This window comes from Anomaloglossus baeobatrachus, chromosome 10, assembly GCF_048569485.1.
Source record: "Anomaloglossus baeobatrachus isolate aAnoBae1 chromosome 10, aAnoBae1.hap1, whole genome shotgun sequence".
Classification (NCBI taxonomy): domain Eukaryota; kingdom Metazoa; phylum Chordata; class Amphibia; order Anura; family Aromobatidae; genus Anomaloglossus; species Anomaloglossus baeobatrachus.
This window is the reverse complement of record NC_134362.1, coordinates 64,657,913-64,680,064: the sequence shown is the minus strand read 5'-3', so window position 1 is coordinate 64,680,064 and position 22,152 is coordinate 64,657,913. Positions and strand designations below refer to the sequence as shown.

At 46.1% G+C, this 22,152-nt stretch overlaps 1 protein-coding gene across 1 annotated transcript in view; it reads right to left on the bottom strand.

Moving 5' to 3' along the window:
- The window catches only part of LOC142254347 (uncharacterized), a 172,968-nt gene that overhangs the window by 12,762 nt on the left and 138,054 nt on the right, over window positions 1-22,152 (bottom strand). The window contains exons 31-33 of the mRNA XM_075325393.1: window positions 17,279-17,395; window positions 9,919-10,005; window positions 9,308-9,394 (exon numbers count right to left, since the gene is read on the bottom strand). Coding sequence (XP_075181508.1) covers window positions 9,308-9,394; window positions 9,919-10,005; window positions 17,279-17,395 — 291 coding nt within the window. The remainder of the gene's footprint in view (window positions 1-9,307; window positions 9,395-9,918; window positions 10,006-17,278; window positions 17,396-22,152) is intronic.

Below are 22,152 nucleotides of genomic sequence, written 5' to 3'. Positions count from 1 at the left end.
CTCCAACTAATTATAACTAAGCCATTATACTAGCAAACACTCAGTGTACCTAGTGGCATCCTATACGTGGCTATTGGACTTTGCTTTAGTCCCACTAGTGCCAAGACATTTGCAGAACGCATCTGCCTGCGTTGCACACTCCAACTAATTATAACTAAGCCATTATACTAGCAAACACTCAGTGTACCTAGTGGCATCCTATACGTGGCTATTGGACTTTGCTTTAGTCCCACTAGTGCCAAGACATTTGCAGCACGTCTGCCTGCGTTGCACACTCCAACTAATTATAACTAAGCCATTATACTAGCACACACTCAGTGTACCTAGTGGCATCCTATACGTGGCTATTGGACTTCGCTTTAGTCCCACTAGTGCCAAGACATTTGCAGCACGTCTGCCTGCGTTGCACACTCCAACTAATTATAACTAAGTTGCATTGTCAGGGATATTTATTCTTTATTATTCTGCTGTTAATAAAGCTAGACCACCACTGCAATCTTCACCACCTCTCAATTTTTACTACCACATTTTCAGTCCACAATCTTGTCGCAATCAACATGAGTGGCAAAATGACAGATGCTGGTGGAAAGGGGAAGAGGCGTGGTGGAAAAGGCAAAAAAGGTTTTGTCCGTGGGGAAGGTGGCAAAGCTCCATTATCATCTGCTGAAGATAGACCATCTACCAGCAAAAGTAAGATGTCTACTACTTACCGTGGACAATCCGATGTGCTCCCTTTTTTACGGACACGAACAACAGGAATAAAGGTAGATGATGGGCAAAAAAGGAAAATGCTTGAATGGATCTCAAGTGGTCCAACAAGTGCCCTCTCAGCCACTTCAAGTACCGCATCCAAAAAACACCAGTCCTCTGAGTTGTCATCCCAATCACACTTGATTTCTCCCAGCTCTGAAGTCTCCATCAGCCCGGCACAGTATGGTGGAACTGAGATGGCTGAGTCTGCAGAGCTGTTCAGTCACACTATAGCCTGGGAATCAGAGGTCTGCTCCCAAGCTACAGTGAGTACAGAACAGGAAATGGTCTGCAGTGATGCCCAGAACCTTTGTGACTCAGATTCAGGCCGTGAGGACCAAGTTTCTGAGCATAATGTTGAGCCTTTGTCACAAACTGTAACACCTGTGGTTATAGACAATGAGGAACATACTGATGAAGATGAGACGCAGATACCCGATTGGGATGACAACTTAAATATTCGGTCAGGGCAAGAAGAGGCTCGGTCTGAGGGGGAGGGGAGTGCAAACACAACAATTGATGATGACGTTCTAGATCCCACCTACTGTCAACCCCCAGTCAGGCACTCGAGGAGGTCAACAGAGGCGGTGGAGGAGGATGCAACCGACGACGAAGTTACCTTGCGCCTTCCTGGACAGAGTCGGAGCACTGGTAGCACGTCTACAACTGCATCCTCAGCCACCACTCTGCCTATGAGCATTATTCGGGGTGGATCAACAGGTCGCATGGCCTCTAAGCCTTGCCTAGCCTGGTCCTTTTTTCACATCGAAAAAGATCGCCCAACTCATGTGATATGTAACATTTGTCATGATTCTGTTAGTAGAGGTCAAAACCTCAGCAGTTTGACAACTTCTTCTATGAATCATCACATGACTAAATATCATAAGTCCCGGTGGGAAGCTCACCGTGCTGCAATGCGGCCTAGCGGAGCGAACCATCCACCGCCCGCCCCTTCCAGTGCATCCGTGCGCTCTTCATCTTCTAGGACTGTGGGGACAGCTGTCACACCTGTTTTTCCACGCAAAACTTCCACCACTGTAACCGCAACAGGCAGTTTGCTTGTAAGGTCGTCAGTTGGTTTGGAAGGGGAAACAAGTGAGTGTGTACAGCTCTCTCAGACATCGATAGCACCAACGTTGGATGAAGGCAACATCATGTCTCCGCCTGCACTTTCCTCACAAACCTGCATTTTTCCAGGGACACCCTACTCAACACCGTCTACACACAGCGGCCAGATCTCTGTCCCTCAGATGTGGTCAAATAAAAGGCCACTTCCTCCGACCCATGACAAAGCTAAGAGGTTGACTCTATCCCTCTGTAAGCTGTTGGCTACCGAAATGCTGCCTTTCCGCCTAGTGGACACACAGGATTTTAGAGACCTTATGTCTGTCGCTGTGCCCCAGTACCAGATGCCTAGTCGCCACTACTTCTCTAAGAAAGGTGTGCCCGCGCTACACCAGCATGTCGCACACAACATCACCGCTTCCTTGAGAAACTCTGTGTGTCAACGGGTGCATTTCACCACCGATACTTGGACCAGTAAGCATGGACAGGGACGTTACATGTCGCTGACTGGGCACTGGGTAACTATGGTGATAGATGGTGAAGGGTCTGCTGCACAAGTCTTGCCGTCCCCACGACTTGTGTGTCAATCCTCTGTCTGTCCAAGTTCCGCCACTGCTTCTGCATCCTCCACCTCATCTGGGTCCTCCACCTCCGCCCCAAGCCTGTCTGGTCAGGCCACCAGCGTTCTCACTGCGCAGAAGGAATCACGCACCCCTCATTACTATGCTGGCAGCAGAGCGCAACGGCATCAGGCGGTCTTTAGCTTGACATGTCTTGGTAATAAGAGTCACACAGCTGAGGAGTTGTGGTCAGCTCTGCGGTCCGAGTTTAATAAATGGTTGTCTCCACTCAACCTGCAGCCTGGTAAGGCCGTGTGCGACAATGCTGCAAACCTGGGTGCGGCCCTTCGCCTGGGCAAGGTGACACACGTACCTTGTATGGCTCACGTGTTGAACCTTGTCGTGCAGCAATTTTTAACACACTATCCCGGCCTAGATGGCCTTCTGAACAGGGCACGAAAACTGTCTGCTCACTTCCGCCGTTCAAGCGCCGCAGCTGAGCGACTTGCATCGCTCCAGAAGTCTTTCGGCCTGCCGGTTCATCGCCTGAAATGCGATGTGGCGACACGCTGGAATTCAACTCTCCACATGTTACAGCGACTGTGGCAGCACCGCAGAGCCCTGGTGCAATACGTCATGACGTATAGCCTGGGCCAACAAGATGCAGAGGTGGGGCAGATCACCCTGATGGAGTGGTCTCAGATCAAGGACCTATGCACCCTTCTGCACAGTTTCGACATGGCGACGAATATGTTTAGCTCTGACAATGCCATTATCAGCATGACGATTCCAGTCATTTACATGCTGGAGCACACGCTAAACACTATTCGGAGTCAGGGGGTGGGACAACATGAAGGGGAGGAACTACAGGAGGATTCATATGCGCAAGGGACAACAACATCACCAAGGTCCAGACGTTCATCATCACCAACGCAGCAGGCATGGGACCATGGGGGACAGGGATCGACAAGGGCGCATAGTAGCAGGCGAAATGTTGAGCAAGGTGCAGGAGAACATGAAGAAATGGAGGACGAACTGTCCATGGACATGGAAGACTCAGCGGATGAGGGAGACCTTGGTCAAATTTCAGTTGAAAGAGGTTGGGGGGAGATGTCAGAGGAAGAAAGAACGGGTAGCACCTCTATGCCACAAACACAGCGTGGACTTGGTCCGCATGGCTGCGCAAGACACATGAGTGCCTTTTTGTTGCACTACCTCCAACATGACAGTCGTATTGTCAAAATTAGAAGTGATGATTACTACTGGATTGCCACACTATTAGATCCCCAGTACAAGTCCAAATTTTGTGACATAATTCCAGCCATAGAAAGGGACGCACGTATGCAGGAGTATCAGCAGAAGCTGTTACTAGATCTTAGCTCGGCTTTTCCACCAAACAACCGTGCAGGTGCAGGGAGTGAATCTCCCAGTTGTAACTTGTCAAACATGGGACGGTCTCGTCATCTTCAACAGTCTACCCGTACCAGTAGGACCGTATCTGGTGCCGGTAACAGCAATTTTATGGAATCTTTTCATAATTTTTTTAGACCCTCTTTTGCAAGGCCACCAGAGACAACAAGTCTGACACATAGTCAACGGCTGGAGAGGATGATACAGGAGTATCTCCAAATGAACATCGATGCCATGACTGTGCAACTGGAGCCTTGCTCCTTTTGGGCTTCAAACCTAGAAAAATGGCCAGAGCTCGCAACTTACGCCTTGGAGATTTTGTCGTGTCCAGCTGCCAGCGTTGTCTCTGGACGTGTATTCAGTGCTGCTGGGTGTGTGCTGACAGATAAGCGCACGCGTCTGTCCTGTGACAATGTGGACAGACTGACGTTCATCAAAATGAACAAGTCATGGATCCAGAAGGAATTTACTACCCCTGTGTCATCCTGGGGAGAGTAAATGCTTGTTGATTTTGAATGTGCTTGATGCAAATCAAAACATCCTGTTTGCAACTAGGGCCCAAGTGCTGCCACTGATGGGGTGGGTGTCTGTGTGGCCCAATTTTTGGAAAAAAGGGAGACTCCGCTTGGAGTAACCCTTGCTTGCTGTGTTTTTAAAAGAAGCCAAGATGAACAGAGCTGGGATCAGGAAAGACTTTGCTACCTACCCCGGTGTCATCCTGGGGACGGATAAGAATGGCGTATTTTGGAATGTGCTTGATGCAAATGTAGCTGTGAAGTGTACAACTAGGGCACAAGTGCTGCCACTGAATGGGTGGGTGTGTGTGGGGCACAATTTTTGGAAAAAAAGGGAGACTCCGCTTGGAGTAACCCTTGCTTGCTGTGTTTTTAAAAGAAGCCAAGATGAACAAGTCATGGGTCAGCAAAGACTTTATCTACCTACCCCGGTGTCATCCTGGGGACGGATAAGAATGGCGTATTTTTGAATGTGCTTGATGCAAATGTAGCTGTGAAGTGTACAACTGGGGCACAACTGCTGCCACTGAAGGGGTGGGTGTGTGTGGGGCCCAATTTTTGGAAAAAAGGGAGACTCCGCTTGGAGTAACCCTTGCTTACATTGTTTTTAAAAGAAGCCAAGATGAACAAGTCATGGGTCAGCAAAGACTTTATCTACCTACCCCGGTGTCATCCTGGGGACGGATAAGAATGGCGTATTTTGGAATGTGCTTGATGCAAATCTAGCTGTGAAGTGTACAACTGGGGCACAACTGCTGCCACTGAATGGGTGGGTGTGTGGGGCCCAATTTTTGGAAAAAAAGGGAGACTCCGCTTGGAGTAACCCTTGCTTGCTGTGTTTTTAAAAGAAGCCAAGATGAACAGAGCTGGGATCAGGAAAGACTTTATCTACCTACCCCGGTGTCATCCTGGGGACGGATAAGAATGGCGTATTTTTGAATGTGCTTGATGCAAATCAAAACATCCTGTTTGCAACTAGGGCCCAAGTGCTGCCACTGATGGGGTGGGTGTCTGTGTGGCCCAATTTTTGGAAAAAAGGGAGACTCCGCTTGGAGTAACCCTTGCTTGCTGTGTTTTTAAAAGAAGCCAAGATGAACAGAGCTGGGATCAGGAAAGACTTTGCTACCTACCCCGGTGTCATCCTGGGGACGGATAAGAATGGCGTATTTTGGAATGTGCTTGATGCAAATCTAGCTGTGAAGTGTACAACTGGGGCACAACTGCTGCCACTGAATGGGTGGGTGTGTGGGGCCCAATTTTTGGAAAAAAAGGGAGACTCCGCTTGGAGTAACCCTTGCTTGCTGTGTTTTTAAAAGAAGCCAAGATGAACAGAGCTGGGATCAGGAAAGACTTTATCTACCTACCCCGGTGTCATCCTGGGGACGGATAAGAATGGCGTATTTTTGAATGTGCTTGATGCAAATCAAAACATCCTGTTTGCAACTAGGGCCCAAGTGCTGCCACTGATGGGGTGGGTGTCTGTGTGGCCCAATTTTTGGAAAAAAGGGAGACTCCGCTTGGAGTAACCCTTGCTTACATTGTTTTTAAAAGAAGCCAAGATGAACAAGTCATGGGTCAGCAAAGACTTTATCTACCTACCCCGGTGTCATCCTGGGGACGGATAAGAATGACGTATTTTTGAATGTGCTTGATGCAAATCTAGCTGTGAAGTGTACAACTGGGGCACAACTGCTGCCACTGAATGGGTGGGTGTGTGGGGCCCAATTTTTGGAAAAAAAGGGAGACTCCGCTTGGAGTAACCCTTGCTTGCTGTGTTTTTAAAAGAAGCCAAGATGAACAGAGCTGGGATCAGGAAAGACTTTATCTACCTACCCCGGTGTCATCCTGGGGACGGATAAGAATGGCGTATTTTTGAATGTGCTTGATGCAAATCAAAACATCCTGTTTGCAACTAGGGCCCAAGTGCTGCCACTGATGGGGTGGGTGTCTGTGTGGCCCAATTTTTGGAAAAAAGGGAGACTCCGCTTGGAGTAACCCTTGCTTGCTGTGTTTTTAAAAGAAGCCAAGATGAACAGAGCTGGGATCAGGAAAGACTTTGCTACCTACCCCGGTGTCATCCTGGGGACGGATAAGAATGGCGTATTTTGGAATGTGCTTGATGCAAATCTAGCTGTGAAGTGTACAACTGGGGCACAACTGCTACCACTGAATGGGTGGGTGTGTGGGGCCCAATTTTTGGAAAAAAAGGGAGACTCCGCTTGGAGTAACCCTTGCTTGCTGTGTTTTTAAAAGAAGCCAAGATGAACAGAGCTGGGATCAGGAAAGACTTTATCTACCTACCCCGGTGTCATCCTGGGGACGGATAAGAATGGCGTATTTTTGAATGTGCTTGATGCAAATCAAAACATCCTGTTTGCAACTAGGGCCCAAGTGCTGCCACTGATGGGGTGGGTGTCTGTGTGGCCCAATTTTTGGAAAAAAGGGAGACTCCGCTTGGAGTAACCCTTGCTTACATTGTTTTTAAAAGAAGCCAAGATGAACAAGTCATGGGTCAGCAAAGACTTTATCTACCTACCCCGGTGTCATCCTGGGGACGGATAAGAATGGCGTATTTTGGAATGTGCTTGATGCAAATCTAGCTGTGAAGTGTACAACTGGGGCACAACTGCTGCCACTGAATGGGTGGGTGTGTGGGGCCCAATTTTTGGAAAAAAAGGGAGACTCCGCTTGGAGTAACCCTTGCTTGCTGTGTTTTTAAAAGAAGCCAAGATGAACAGAGCTGGGATCAGGAAAGACTTTATCTACCTACCCCGGTGTCATCCTGGGGACGGATAAGAATGGCGTATTTTTGAATGTGCTTGATGCAAATCAAAACATCCTGTTTGCAACTAGGGCCCAAGTGCTGCCACTGATGGGGTGGGTGTCTGTGTGGCCCAATTTTTGGAAAAAAGGGAGACTCCGCTTGGAGTAACCCTTGCTTGCTGTGTTTTTAAAAGAAGCCAAGATGAACAGAGCTGGGATCAGGAAAGACTTTGCTACCTACCCCGGTGTCATCCTGGGGACGGATAAGAATGGCGTATTTTGGAATGTGCTTGATGCAAATCTAGCTGTGAAGTGTACAACTGGGGCACAACTGCTGCCACTGAATGGGTGGGTGTGTGGGGCCCAATTTTTGGAAAAAAAGGGAGACTCCGCTTGGAGTAACCCTTGCTTGCTGTGTTTTTAAAAGAAGCCAAGATGAACAGAGCTGGGATCAGGAAAGACTTTATCTACCTACCCCGGTGTCATCCTGGGGACGGATAAGAATGGCGTATTTTTGAATGTGCTTGATGCAAATCAAAACATCCTGTTTGCAACTAGGGCCCAAGTGCTGCCACTGATGGGGTGGGTGTCTGTGTGGCCCAATTTTTGGAAAAAAGGGAGACTCCGCTTGGAGTAACCCTTGCTTGCTGTGTTTTTAAAAGAAGCCAAGATGAACAGAGCTGGGATCAGGAAAGACTTTGCTACCTACCCCGGTGTCATCCTGGGGACGGATAAGAATGGCGTATTTTGGAATGTGCTTGATGCAAATCTAGCTGTGAAGTGTACAACTGGGGCACAACTGCTGCCACTGAATGGGTGGGTGGGTGTGGGGCCCAATTTTTGGAAAAAAAGGGAGACTATGCTTGGAGTCACCTTGCGGTGTTTTACATGATTTTAGAATGGCGTGCCATGCCTATATCTGTGTGTCCTCCTCTTTTTCCTTGTCCAGCTGTTTTGTTTTCGCATGAGTATATGTCCTTGTCACTTTCCAATGTGTTTGAGTTGTTTGTCACCTTTAGGACACCTTTGAGGGTGTTTTCTAGGTGTTTTTCTGTGTTTGTGATTGCCTGCCATTGTTTCCTATGCAGTTCGAGTTCGGTTCGTCGAACGTTCGACGAACCGAACTCGAACGGGAGGCCCGTTCGGCGAACCAACCTCGAGCCGAACCGCGACCGGTTCGCTCATCTCTACTTGGGATAGAACTGTCCCCAATTCCTGTAAGTTCTCTTGGTGTCTCTATCAGAGAACATAGATTTTATCTAACAACATGCAATGTACATTATATTAAGAAAAAGGGAGATGCATTATGGTGAATTTTCAGAGCTAAAAAAATCAGTCATTTACAATTTAAACGAATGTTGCCTATATTAATAAATGGGAACAAGTTATTTTAAATAAAAACATTTTTTTAAATATATTTTATTACTTTTAATTGTTTAATACATTGTGTTTCTTGTTGTTCTTGATGATACAGGATGGGCTTAGTAGTCTTCATCCATAGTGATATGATGTGTGAACCATTGGGACAATCTACATATTACCATAACCTAGGGAAGAGCTATAACTAGGTTTTGCTTTACACCTGTGTGTGCCAGTGGTTCACACCCTATATATACAGTATGTCCACCATTAACTTGAGAACAGCGGCAGCTATAGGCATAGAAGTGGTGTCTAGGTATAGTAAAGTAGCTATGCGCTACGCAATGAAACCACCTAAAGCGCCACCTGGTCGAAAACAACAGAGTTAGATTTTTTTTATCTCGAAAACGGAACGAGATACAGAAAAAAAGGGAATTACGAAGTTGTAGGGCATCATCAATTCAATACGAATCGACACTTTGCATACAGAAATGCTATGATTAGAACATATAAAACGGGGATTTATCCTATTATGCAAATAAGTGTGCAACGTCATCCTGACGAAATACTGTAGACTGGTAATAGTACATACTGTACAGTAAATGGGATTGTTGGGCAAACCTTTGAACAAACCCATTTACTGTACGGCATTGTACAGTAAATGGGATTGTATATAAATTCCCTGACCCTGTCAAACTGGATTCTTAGGGACCCCCCAATGCCATCCACTTCATCCTGACACATAGCCATCCAGCAAATGTCCCTGGTCCCCTTTATTCGCTACTTTTCTGCCTAGGAAGTGTTACTCGGTATTGAGCCTCACATTTTAGTCTGAAATATCCAATATACAGTACATTATATCTTGTCTTAGTGTTTCTATCATACCTTGATCAGCACTGTGTTATTTTCGGCACAAACATCCTGCGAACAATTCTGACAACACTCTTCTGGTAAATTAAGATCTGATTGACCCTGAAGGAGGAAAAAAAAAGAGATGGATGTTTAAAAGTAACTTCTGAAATTATACCTCTAATTGCAAAATCAGAAATCCTTTTGATTGCACAGTAATCATACAAAACGCATAGTAGAAAAGTCATATGTGCTATAATCTAACCTGACTCCTATTATTCTCACTTCTAAAAAAAAATATAAAAAGTTCCTGCAAAGCGGACAGATTATGTTTGTCAGTTTCTTTTGCAGCACACACAAATTAATGTACTTTCTCATTAGGCTTTGCTGCAGGCTCTCAAGTGTTCATAAACCTATGTCTCATGCAAAGTGAAAAATAAATAGCAACACTGTCGCTAATACTATCCTGCAACTGGTGTGCTGCCATTCTCTCCCTCAATGCAGTAGGCACTGTGTTCATCAACTTAATCTACTGTAAGCAACCAACAATGCCGGGTTATACTGTATACACGCACAGAAGAATAGAGCGAAAAAACATTACGGAAAGTATCATGCTCTGTATATGATGGAGTTCAGATATACAATACCTCCATTATCTCAGTGAAATCAAGGAGGCAGGAATGCTTTACACACTTTCCACAGCATTGTCCAGGTTCCAATTGGTATGAAAATCCCTGAAGATAAAAGTAAAAAAATAAAGCTTGCAAAAAAATTAAATATTTCATATACAAAAATATATTACAATTTGCTTTATTTGGTTCCTTAGCTTTTTTTATTTCATCATATAAACATTTAGCACCATACACAATGCTGGTATTACTGTATGAATTATAACGTTTCTTCCATTTACATTAGACCATTCTCCTAATGTAATTGAACATATGGGACACATCATAACTTCATGCTACATTTCTAAATTAGAGGAATTTTGTCCTAATTAGTTTCTTTTGATTTGATATTCTTTGGAATTTAGCAGCAAAATGTCTTATGAAATGTACTGTAGAGATGGACATAGAAAGGGTTCCTATTATTTCCAAAACCTTTGCATGTATTTTATGGGCTGCAACGTGCTGCTGATTGGTAGATTTGCTAAGTCTCGTTCACATGACCTCTTAAATCAGATGAGCTCTATCCATGGTTTTGATGGATAACACTTGTACCAACATTATTCTATGGGGATGTGCACTTGTCCGATTTTTCTCTCGGAACAAATTCAGTCCAAAGAAAAAAGTGGTGATGTCCATTTTTGATCCAAGTACCGTATCAAAGTCGTCAAGGTATGTTTCTGTGGAAAAACATCAGACTGCACTCAAATGACATCTGAGTGCAGTTCGATTTTCATGGACTGCATGGAGAAGGTGGAGAAACTTTTTTTCTCCAATCAAACCTAGATCAAACACTGATTAGCATAACCAAACTATTTTTCTTGGATGTGGAGAAAATGGTTGCCTACCCTAGATTTACTATTGAGTCCATATATAAATCTCAGCACATCCTTCTTCAGGACTACTTCACAGTGGTGTTTGAAGGACCCAGGCCATCATTGATTGTTATCAATACTTTGCAGTCTATGCCATGAATAAAGCGTTTTTACCCCCAAAATGGCAGCACAGTCAGATACAACTCATCTTGGGAAAAAACAAGCCATCTTACAGTTACATTTACAGGTAAAAAAATAAATATAATTATGGCACCTGAAGTGCTACAATAAAAAAAAATATAAAAACATGTGCAGACATTAAAGGGGTGGTTCACCCATATTTTTTATTGTCTAGATCGATATTATATTGAGAAACAATGTTTCTCTCAAATACCTTGTGTTGTCAATAGTGCCTGTGAGAGGTGCTATTGCAGACCGCTGCTCCCCGTCCAGTGACGTACCCGTCAAATGCTGCCACGTCACATCCGTGCGGCCGGCTACAGTCTTCCAGACTCTGAGCTGTGAGCGATGTTTCACTGCTGTCACAGCCCATTTGCTCCTCCCTCCTCCCCCCCTCCCTCCTCCCTCCTAGCACGGCACGGCGCGTCTCCTGCTCCTCCTCCCTCCTCGCAGAACACTGCAAGCAAGAGACGTGCTGTGATGGAGGAGGGAGGAGGAGCAGGGAGCAGATGGGCTCAGAAGGTAGCCGGCTGCACGGATGTGACGAGGCAGCATTGGACGAGTACGTCACTGGACGGGGAGCAGCGGTCTGCAATAGTGCCTCTCACAGGCACTATTAACAACACAAGGTATTTGAGAGAAACATTGTTTCTCAATATAATATCGATCTAGACAATAAAAAATATGGGTGAACCACCCCTTTAAAGGGGTTGTCCAGGACTATTAGATATTTTTTTATTATGAGCCTAATAACAAACAGACAGATACAGTAGTTGCTGACTATCCGCCTTTTCTGCTCAGTGTACATCTCTGCCGGAACAGAGCAATCACAGACGTCTCCTGCCGGTGATTCTGTAGCTTCCGCTGTTGTGTTGACACAGCAGCAGTTTCTTTTCCACCAAATTTCTGGTGTAAGCATCTTAATGAATCATCCCCTTAGTCTCTATAAAAATTATATCAGTAATATATATTGTGCAACCTATAATTAGCCTCATATATGTCATACAACGTGTCCCTGGGAATAAGATATCCTATAAACAACAATCAGGTCCACACAGCAAATATACGTGTGATCATACTCAATTTATTAAATGTTACAAAAACATACATATAAAATTGTGACAATGCAAATTCATAGATAGAAGCTACACAGATATGGAATAGGGAAAGAGTCGCACTACTCAGGGTGACCACACGGGACCAGTGCACTCCGCAGACACAAATGTATAATGGCAGATTATCTATGGGCTCTGATTAACATTGAGGGTACTGGTGGTATCAATACACACATAGTTAATTAAGGTTCATCATCCCTTATTAAACCGAGATCCTCAGAATTGCGCTATCACTCAGCCATCTCTATTAATCATCTATAGTGCCCCTACACTGATACAGGACTATAATAATAAGTTACCTGCAGCCATGTGTCTATTCGGTATGCACCTGCCCGTGTAGCCACTCCCACCTCGACGCGCGTTTCACCGTTTCCGGTTTCGTCAGGAGGCATGTCAGTGGTGTAGTGTGTGCCTTAGATATACTAAGTGGAATTGCTCCCAGCTGCTGGTCATTTGCCGGACACGGGCGCTCAGAGCGTCATGATGAGCGTCCCATGGGTGAGTCGCACTGCGAGCACGTCAACAGTCCACGTGACCGCGCGTGACGCGGTACGCGTCCCTGTGACGTGGTGTGTCCATGGAGACCGGACCGAAGTCCCGCCCCCATGTCACTCGCTCCGGTGGCGCGTCACCCATGGGATCAGCACAGCGCATGACTGCAGAGCGGCCCCCGGATCACATGGTGAGTGGAGCCCTGGCCACATAGGTGGTACCTTACGGTGTGGAGATGCATAGTAAATTGGGTCAGGGCACAAGGCCCAGATGCTGGGGCGGCGTGCCTCCTGCATGCGCGTAGAGCAGATGAACATGTTACTCTGCACCTCTTCACATACATATAAGGAGACACATTTAAAACATATGCTCATACAGGACGCATGCCGCCAATCATAGGCAAGCGTGCAAAAATATACACAGTAATATGTGCGCATGCGTCAAGCATTCTCCAGCTCCGCGTGCATATGCCACATGATATTGAATATCTAAAATTCCATGTATGGATGTGTCCAATAGGGCAGGTAATTCCTCACGGATCATTCGGTGTCCATGTATAGGTATCCAATCTTTCGGGTATCAGTAATTTGGATGCATACATACATGGAATGTACACAATATGGGGAACATGTCCGTTCATCCAAGGCCTAACAAATAACAGATGCGCACCGCACGCTGCATGCTCACGCGACCCATCATCTAAACATCATCCTCACCCTATATCCTGTTGATAATAATGCTTGTCTGAATATATCAAACTAAGATACATATGTACTGTGGTAACATATGTCAAACATGAGCGCAGAGTGGGTGCAAAAGTTGACATATACTATCTCACATGCATATTAACAAGATAGATCTCAGTTACATGCCCATAACGGACATATTACACCAATCCCAGACAACCGTACATAGGAATCGGCAGTTATATATGCATATATATCACGCGTTCTACAGCCCAATGTGCACATGCCATGCAATGTACAGTTTCAAAACATTCCGTGCATGAATGTGTCCAATGGGACCGATAATGTCTCACGAATCATCAGATTTCTTTATGTGACTGTCCACTCATCTAGATGCCATTATTTTGGACGCATGCATGCCCGGAGCATCCATAATGTGTGGGTCAAGCTAATGTGGAGTATAGCTGATCCGGCTAGCCCATCATGGCCCATCAGGCCCCCAAGTCAACACCGCAACATACACACAACACATCGCAGACCAACGTGACCTATCGCCCACATGTCGACACCACCATATGCCCAACCACAAACAGAACCCTTATGATTGCAGAGAATTTCCCCATGTTACTCTGATCTACAACAGAACACATATACTGACGGCCTGTCCAGTTGAGTAGACCGCAGAATGTGTCCACCACACGCCAACAACACATATGACTTAAGTATATACATACAATGGGCCATGATGGGCTAGCCGGATCAGCTATACTCCACATTAGCTTGACCCACACATTATGGATGCTCCGGGCATGCATGCGTCCAAAATAATGGCATCTAGATGAGTGGACAGTCACATAAAGAAATCTGATGATTCGTGAGACATTATCGGTCCCATTGGACACATTCATGCACGGAATGTTTTGAAACTGTACATTGCATGGCATGTGCACATTGGGCTGTAGAACGCGTGATATATATGCATATATAACTGCCGATTCCTATGTACGGTTGTCTGGGATTGGTGTAATATGTCCGTTATGGGCATGTAACTGAGATCTATCTTGTTAATATGCATGTGAGATAGTATATGTCAACTTTTGCACCCACTCTGCGCTCATGTTTGACATATGTTACCACAGTACATATGTATCTTAGTTTGATATATTCAGACAAGCATTATTATCAACAGGATATAGGGTGAGGATGATGTTTAGATGATGGGTCGCGTGAGCATGCAGCGTGCGGTGCGCATCTGTTATTTGTTAGGCCTTGGATGAACGGACATGTTCCCCATATTGTGTACATTCCATGTATGTATGCATCCAAATTACTGATACCCGAAAGATTGGATACCTATACATGGACACCGAATGATCCGTGAGGAATTACCTGCCCTATTGGACACATCCATACATGGAATTTTAGATATTCAATATCATGTGGCATATGCACGCGGAGCTGGAGAATGCTTGACGCATGCGCACATATTACTGTGTATATTTTTGCACGCTTGCCTATGATTGGCGGCATGCGTCCTGTATGAGCATATGTTTTAAATGTGTCTCCTTATATGTATGTGAAGAGGTGCAGAGTAACATGTTCATCTGCTCTACGCGCATGCAGGAGGCACGCCGCCCCAGCATCTGGGCCTTGTGCCCTGACCCAATTTACTATGCATCTCCACACCGTAAGGTACCACCTATGTGGCCAGGGCTCCACTCACCATGTGATCCGGGGGCCGCTCTGCAGTCATGCGCTGTGCTGATCCCATGGGTGACGCGCCACCGGAGCGAGTGACATGGGGGCGGGACTTCGGTCCGGTCTCCATGGACACACCACGTCACAGGGACGCGTACCGCGTCACGCGCGGTCACGTGGACTGTTGACGTGCTCGCAGTGCGACTCACCCATGGGACGCTCATCATGACGCTCTGAGCGCCCGTGTCCGGCAAATGACCAGCAGCTGGGAGCAATTCCACTTAGTATATCTAAGGCACACACTACACCACTGACATGCCTCCTGACGAAACCGGAAACGGTGAAACGCGCGTCGAGGTGGGAGTGGCTACACGGGCAGGTGCATACCGAATAGACACATGGCTGCAGGTAACTTATTATTATAGTCCTGTATCAGTGTAGGGGCACTATAGATGATTAATAGAGATGGCTGAGTGATAGCGCAATTCTGAGGATCTCGGTTTAATAAGGGATGATGAACCTTAATTAACTATGTGTGTATTGATACCACCAGTACCCTCAATGTTAATCAGAGCCCATAGATAATCTGCCATTATACATTTGTGTCTGCGGAGTGCACTGGTCCCGTGTGGTCACCCTGAGTAGTGCGACTCTTTCCCTATTCCATATCTGTGTAGCTTCTATCTATGAATTTGCATTGTCGCAATATATATTTTAGTGTTGTTGTTTGAGATAAATTCACTTTTATTCCATATGCAAAGAGAGGCACTTTTCTGCACCCTTGGCATGGTCATTGTTCAGTGCACCTTTATACCCTCCGATTTGCATATTCAGCACTGTCCCTGATCTTGATTGACAGTGCTGACTTTCTCAGAGCAAATGTTCTATAAACTGAAAATTGTGCTTCTGCACATGTGCAATGACATTGGAGGACTACAGAAGAGCGCTCACAGTGTCAGGGAGGGGGCATTCTTAGTGTAGGTGCGGGCCTGCTCTGATCTCCAGCTCCTGACAGTCTGTGGCCGCCACTCTCTTCTCTTCTAGTATGAGTCTTTAGGCTACGTTCCGATCAGGATCAGTTGAGTTGTTGACGCTGCAGAATTTTTGCCCCATCTCCTCACAATTGTTTACTTGTGTTTTCTTTATTATTGTGTTTTGATGTTGCCATTTTATCGAGTTTTGACATTGCGTTTTTTTTGTCCCTGTTTGGTGTGTCACCCTTTAAATAAATGGAGAGGAAAAGGAGCCCAACTGTCGTGTAATCGGTGCTCAGGAGTAAATATGGGCAATAATAGAAACAATAATCTCCAGCACATAAGAGAGTCTTTTGCAAAAAAGTGTCGTCCTTTAAATAAAGCTGTTTTGTTTTTGAAACGTCCTGGTATTGACATCATTTTTGGTTCGTTTCTGCTGCATAAATGCTCCAAAAATTCATATGTGTATTTTCCCTACTGATTTTCCACATATAATGCAAGTCTATAGGGAAACTCCACAGAGAAAACTGAATGTTGCTGCAAGAGAAGTTGACATGCTGCGGCTTGGAAAAATGAGCCACAGGTCAGTTTACGCAGCGTAAAAATGAAGCACAATGGCCAGGAGATTTCTATAAATCCCATCCAATTTGCTTGTACTGTAAAAAGCAGCTTTTTGGATGCAGAAAAAATATTCTGCGTCCACAGCAGGAGTAAAATCGGAGTCACACTTGCCAGTCACTCGCAGGTACCTAACGCAAGTTACGCATCGCGTCACCCGGCATGACCTGCCACTCTCCGGATAGGAGCGGGTCAGCTGCATGTATTTCTATTGAGCTGACCCGCTCCTGTCTAGAGAGCGACAGGCCGTGCTGGGTAATGTGATGCGAGACTCAAGTGAGTTATGCCCTAGTCACTCGCAAGTGTGACTCCGGTCTTACACTAATAGTGCGAGCGTACTCTAAGAAAAAATAAATATCTGACGTTACTGAGTAGGGTATGAAGTAGAACGCAACTGCTCAAGCTTACCAATGGTTAAAAATCTATGGAGAAATTGTGAACAAACCATGACAATGTAATGCATTACTACTATTATGAAAATATAAATGAAAGAACTATCCTCCTGTCTACATCAACCACTTAAAGTTTAAGTTTCAAATTCAAAACCTTTAGGCACCAAATGGTTTCATCACTACCCAACCTGTTGGCTGCATCCACTGAGGTCAGACTAAAACCTCTGCCAGGAGCAACATTGTAGGTACCATTTTAAACCGGTCTATTCAACTGCTCATACACATGGTCTAACTAGCATTCAATTCCTAACTTCTGAGAATATTAAAAGGTTTTGTTTTTTTTTGTTGCTTTGTTTTACATAAAGCACTTACCGTTGGGCACTGAGTTTGGCACACTTTTAGACGGCATTTTACATTTGCGCCATTGTTTTCCATTACGCATCTGCATTCTTCACAGCTTTCTGGACTTTTTGGAACAATGCTTCCCACCTGAAAATACATATAGTTAAATCAGATGTGTAAATATTATCACTTGAATTAACACTCTTTTAAATATCATTGCTTCCAAAGATAAAAATGTCACGTTTTACAGATGCTACTACCGGAACATGAATCTGTTACCAGGATTTTCCACTCCAAACTTTTATATTTAGATATATAGCTCTTTCAAAGAGAAGTCCAGCAATACCATTACATAGCCAGTCCGTTATTCTGTTACTGAAATATCAGTGTTTAAATTGATAAGCAAATGAGACTGAAGAGCTATGGTAGATCTGAAGCATCTGTCACTCCAGCTCTATTTCTTGCCCAGCAATGCTTCCTCCTACTTGGCTGTTTTTATGTTGTGTGACCTAAAGCAAGGGAGTATTCATTCAAGCAAGAGGAGATGGTGCTGGACAGGAAATAGAGATGGTGTGATAGAGTCTTCAGATCTTTACCCTGATTTGCATATCTGTTTAAATACTGGCCATGTATTGCTGGACTTTTCATTGAAAGACATACATGTGCATATTAATATAATTATTATTTAGTATTATAGCGCCATCAATTCCATGGCGCTTTACATGTGAAAGGGGTATACATAGTAGGGACAAGAACAATAATCATAAACAATACAAGTCACAGACTGGTACAGGAGGATAGAGGTTCCTGCCCACGAGGGCTCACAGTCTACAAGAGATAGGTGAGGATTCAGTAGGTGAGGGTAGAGCTGATTGTGCGGCGCTGTATCAGACTGAGGGTTACGGCAGGTTGTAGGCTTGTCGGAAGAGGTGGGTCTTCAGGTTCCTTTTAAAGCTTGTCAAGGTAGGTGAGAGTCTGATGTGTTGTGGCAGAGCATTCCAGAGTATGAGGGAGGCATGGGAGAAATCTTGGATGCGATGGTGGGAAGAGGAAATGAGAGGAAAGTAGAGAAGGAGATCTTGTGAGGATCGAAGGTTACGTGCGTGCAGGTAAGTACCGGGAGACTAGGTCAGAGATGTAGGGAGGAGACAGGTTGTGGATGGTTTTGTAGGTCATGGTTAGGGTTTTGAACTGGAGTCGTTGGGCAATTGGAAGCCAGTGAAGGGATTGGCAGAGAGGAGAAGTCGGGGAGTAGCGGGTGGGCAGGTGGCTTAACCGGTCAGCATAGTTTAGAATAGATTGTAGGGGTGCGAGACTATTAGAAGGGAGGCCACAGAGCAGGAGGTTGCAATAATCCAGGTGGGAGATAATAAGGACATGTACTAGGGTTTTTGCAGCTTCTTGGGAAAGGAATGTACGGATACAGGAAATATTTTTGAGTTGGAGGCGGCAGGGGGTGAAGTGGGCTTGGATGTGTGGCTTGAAAGAGAAAACAGAGTCTAGGATTACTCCCAGACAGCGATCACGTGGCACTGGGGAAAGTGGGCAGCCATTGACATTGATGGATATGTCAGGTGGGGGAGTTGAGTGATGAGGAGGAATGACAATGAATTCTGTTTTGTCCATGTTCAATTTTAAGAATTGTGCAGAGAAAAAGGATGAAATAGCAGACAGACATTGTGGGATTCTGGTTAGTAGGGAGGTGATGTCAGGTCCAGAGAGGTAGATATGCGTATCATCAGCATAGAGATGATACTGAAAGCCGTGGGACTCTATGAGCTGTCCCAGGCTGAAAGGTGTAAATGGTGAACAGCAGGGGTCCGAGAACTGAACCTTGGGGGACCCCGACAGATAGGGGGTGAGATGAGGAAGTGGTGTGAGAGTGGGAGACGCTCAAAGTTTGGTTGGTTAAGTATGAGGAGATCCAAGATAGCGCCAAGTCTGTGATACCCAGAGACGAGAGAATTTGTAGTAGAAGTGAGTGGTCTATTGTGTCAAAGGCAGAGGATAGGTCCAGGAGGAGGAGGACAGAGTAGTGTCGCTTAGATTTTGCGGTTAGTAGGTCGTTAGTGCCTTTGGTTAGGGCAGTTTCAGTGGAATGATGGGGTCGGAAGCAAGATTGTAACCGGTCAAAGAGGGAGCAGGAAGAGAGTTATGAGGACAGTTCAAGATGGACATGCAGTTCCAGTAGTTTTGAGGCATAAAGGAGAAGTGATATGGGGCAATAGTTTGACACAGAGGAAGGATCAAGGGAGGGCTTTTTGAGGATGGGTGGGATGGAGGCATGTTTAAAGCATGAAGGGAATACACCAGTTGTTAGTGATAGGTTGAAGAGATGGGTTAGGGTTGGGATGAAGACTGTGGTGAGATTGGGGATGAGGTGGGATGGGAGTGGATCAAGCAGGCAGGTTGTGAGATGTGATCTTGAAAGTAGAGTGGAAAGATGATCTTCCATCATGCTGGAGAAGCTGGATTTGGAGGAAGAAGGCTGAGTAGTTGTGAGGAGTGGCTGTGGTGATTGTGGGCCAAGGCTTGCTCTGGTGTTGTCAATCTTCTGCTTGAAGAAAGAGGCAAAGTCTCCAGCTGAGATGAGAAGAGAGGGAGGTGGTGCTGGTGGACAGAGGAGAGAGTTGAAAGTGTTGAATAGCTGTTTAAGGTTGTGGGATAAAGAGGATATGAGGTATGAGAAGTAGGTTTGTGTGACGCCCTGCTCCTCAGGGGTCACAGGTAATAACACCAGCCACATACTCACACACCCCCACCCCCCGTGAGGTAACATATACGTCACCCGATAGGGAGACCTGATGCCTCCCCCAAGAGCACATCAGTTGGGCGGAGTCAGGCGGAAAGACACGCCCACCGAGGAGACTACTGTCCTGGGGCAGGAAGTTCAAACAGACAAAGTTTAGAGTTGACAGTGACAGGAGGCGAAAGTGTAGAGAGACTGTCAGGGACCCAGGTTGGAGCCTGGGCCCCTTGGAAAATGTCAGGCAGGCAGGCGGTGGTGGCCGTCTGCAGGAGTACCGGTACAGCAACCGGCAGAACCGTACGGACCGGGCTTGGGTTGGAGACCGCCGGTCCCGAAGCGGGGAGCTAAACGTGTACCGGAGCACCAAACAGAAGAAGGGTACTCGGACCCCGTCCTAGCTTAGAAGCCACTGAGTGTAGGCAAATTGACTGATTGCTGGCCGGACCTCAGGGGTTCATCCACAACCAAGTCCCGAAAGAAGGCAAAAGCCCACCGAGACCGGGTGAGCGCCACCGCCAAGGGTCAAACACCCGACGGCCCAGCGCCTGCGGGCAACCGAGGGCTCCTCCGGCAGCTCAACGCTGGGGAGCGGGCTACCACTGCTGAAGCAGGGGGAGCCAATTACAAACAACCAGAGGTGCACGGGAAAAAGGGCCACCATCAACCCCACAGGGGACAACAGCAGCCGGCCGCGGGGAACAACCACTACCGAACTTTGGTTTACCAGTGACTCAGTGTGCATTAATCGTGAGTACACCAATGCAATCCGGGCACGACACACTACACAACGGCACGGTGCCCTGCACCCCGGCTACAACAACCACCATGACTCCTACAGTCCCCCACCGGGCTCCGGGACACACCGCCCCTACCCACGGAGGGGCTAGCATCTCGGCTGCGGCCGCAACACCGATCCCGGACGAGCCCGCCAACACTTCAGCCGCAGCGGTGGTGCTTCTCCCGTCACCACGACCCGTGGGTGACATCACGACCCGTTACACGACCACCATCCTCCCACCACCTACTCCCTTTAACAAGAGTGACGTGGCCCCCGGTCCGGAGACACTCGTGCCACCGACAACCCGAGCCCGGACCTCGAGCGGCTCGGCCCGCTTATGCAATGAAGTGCTCAGTGGAATGAGACCTCTTCCATCTGCGCTCAGCAATTCTGGAAGCCCGTCTCAATTCTTTAGTCTGGCTTGTGTGCCAGGATTGCATGTTGATTGTGCGGGTTTTGGTGTATGTGCAAGGGGCAGCTGATTTGAGAGCTGCAGAGATGGTGGTGTTGTATAAAGTGGCAGCAGCATCTGCATCGTGTGAAAAAGCAATGTCTGCAAGAGGGAAAAGAGACTGAGAAAGTGAGTGTAAGTCAAGGTGATTGAGATTTCTGCGGGGGTGTGAAAGATTGTGGAGGGGGGTTGTGTACTTAGAGAAAAGAGGGAAGAAAATGTGAGTAGGTTGTGGTCAGATAGGGGGAGAGGCAAGTTAGAGAGGTTAGATAGGGAACAAAGACGAGTGAAGATGAGGTCCAGCGTGTGGCCATCTTTGTGAGTAGCTGCAGAGGACCATTGGGTGAGGCCGAAGGAGGAAGCGAGTGTTAGAAGTTTAGAGACAGATGAGTGAGAAGTGTCAATGGGGATGTTAAAGTCACCCATGCTGATGGTGGTGATGTCGGTATTATATCGGTATATAAAATCCTTCTTCCAGATCTCCTTTAAGGTCCTAACACATTATCACCAGTTCACAATCTGGTACTGATAGATTGTTGAAAATGAATCATTTTGACTAAGGAGAAATTAAGGAGCAATAAACAATGAAACTGAATCTTTCTTTTAATTTACAAGATGATTACAATGTGATAGCAGTTTTAGATCACAGAAAGCATTTAAATAATTCTTAAAAGACTTATTGAAAGCTTGGAATACTCATCCACTGCAGGTCCAGTGCTGTATCGCTGATCTTTAATGACAGGCTACATCAGAAACTTCAGGACTAGGGATGAGCGAACCCAAATAATTAAGTTCGGGGTTTTTACAGGACACCTGATAACCAGGGCTCGAACTCGAATACAGAGTTTTCTTGAAAATCTGTGTCCGAGTTTGAAGTTCGGGTGCTATTCATTTGCTGAAATGCTGCAATGCTCTAATGCTAATGA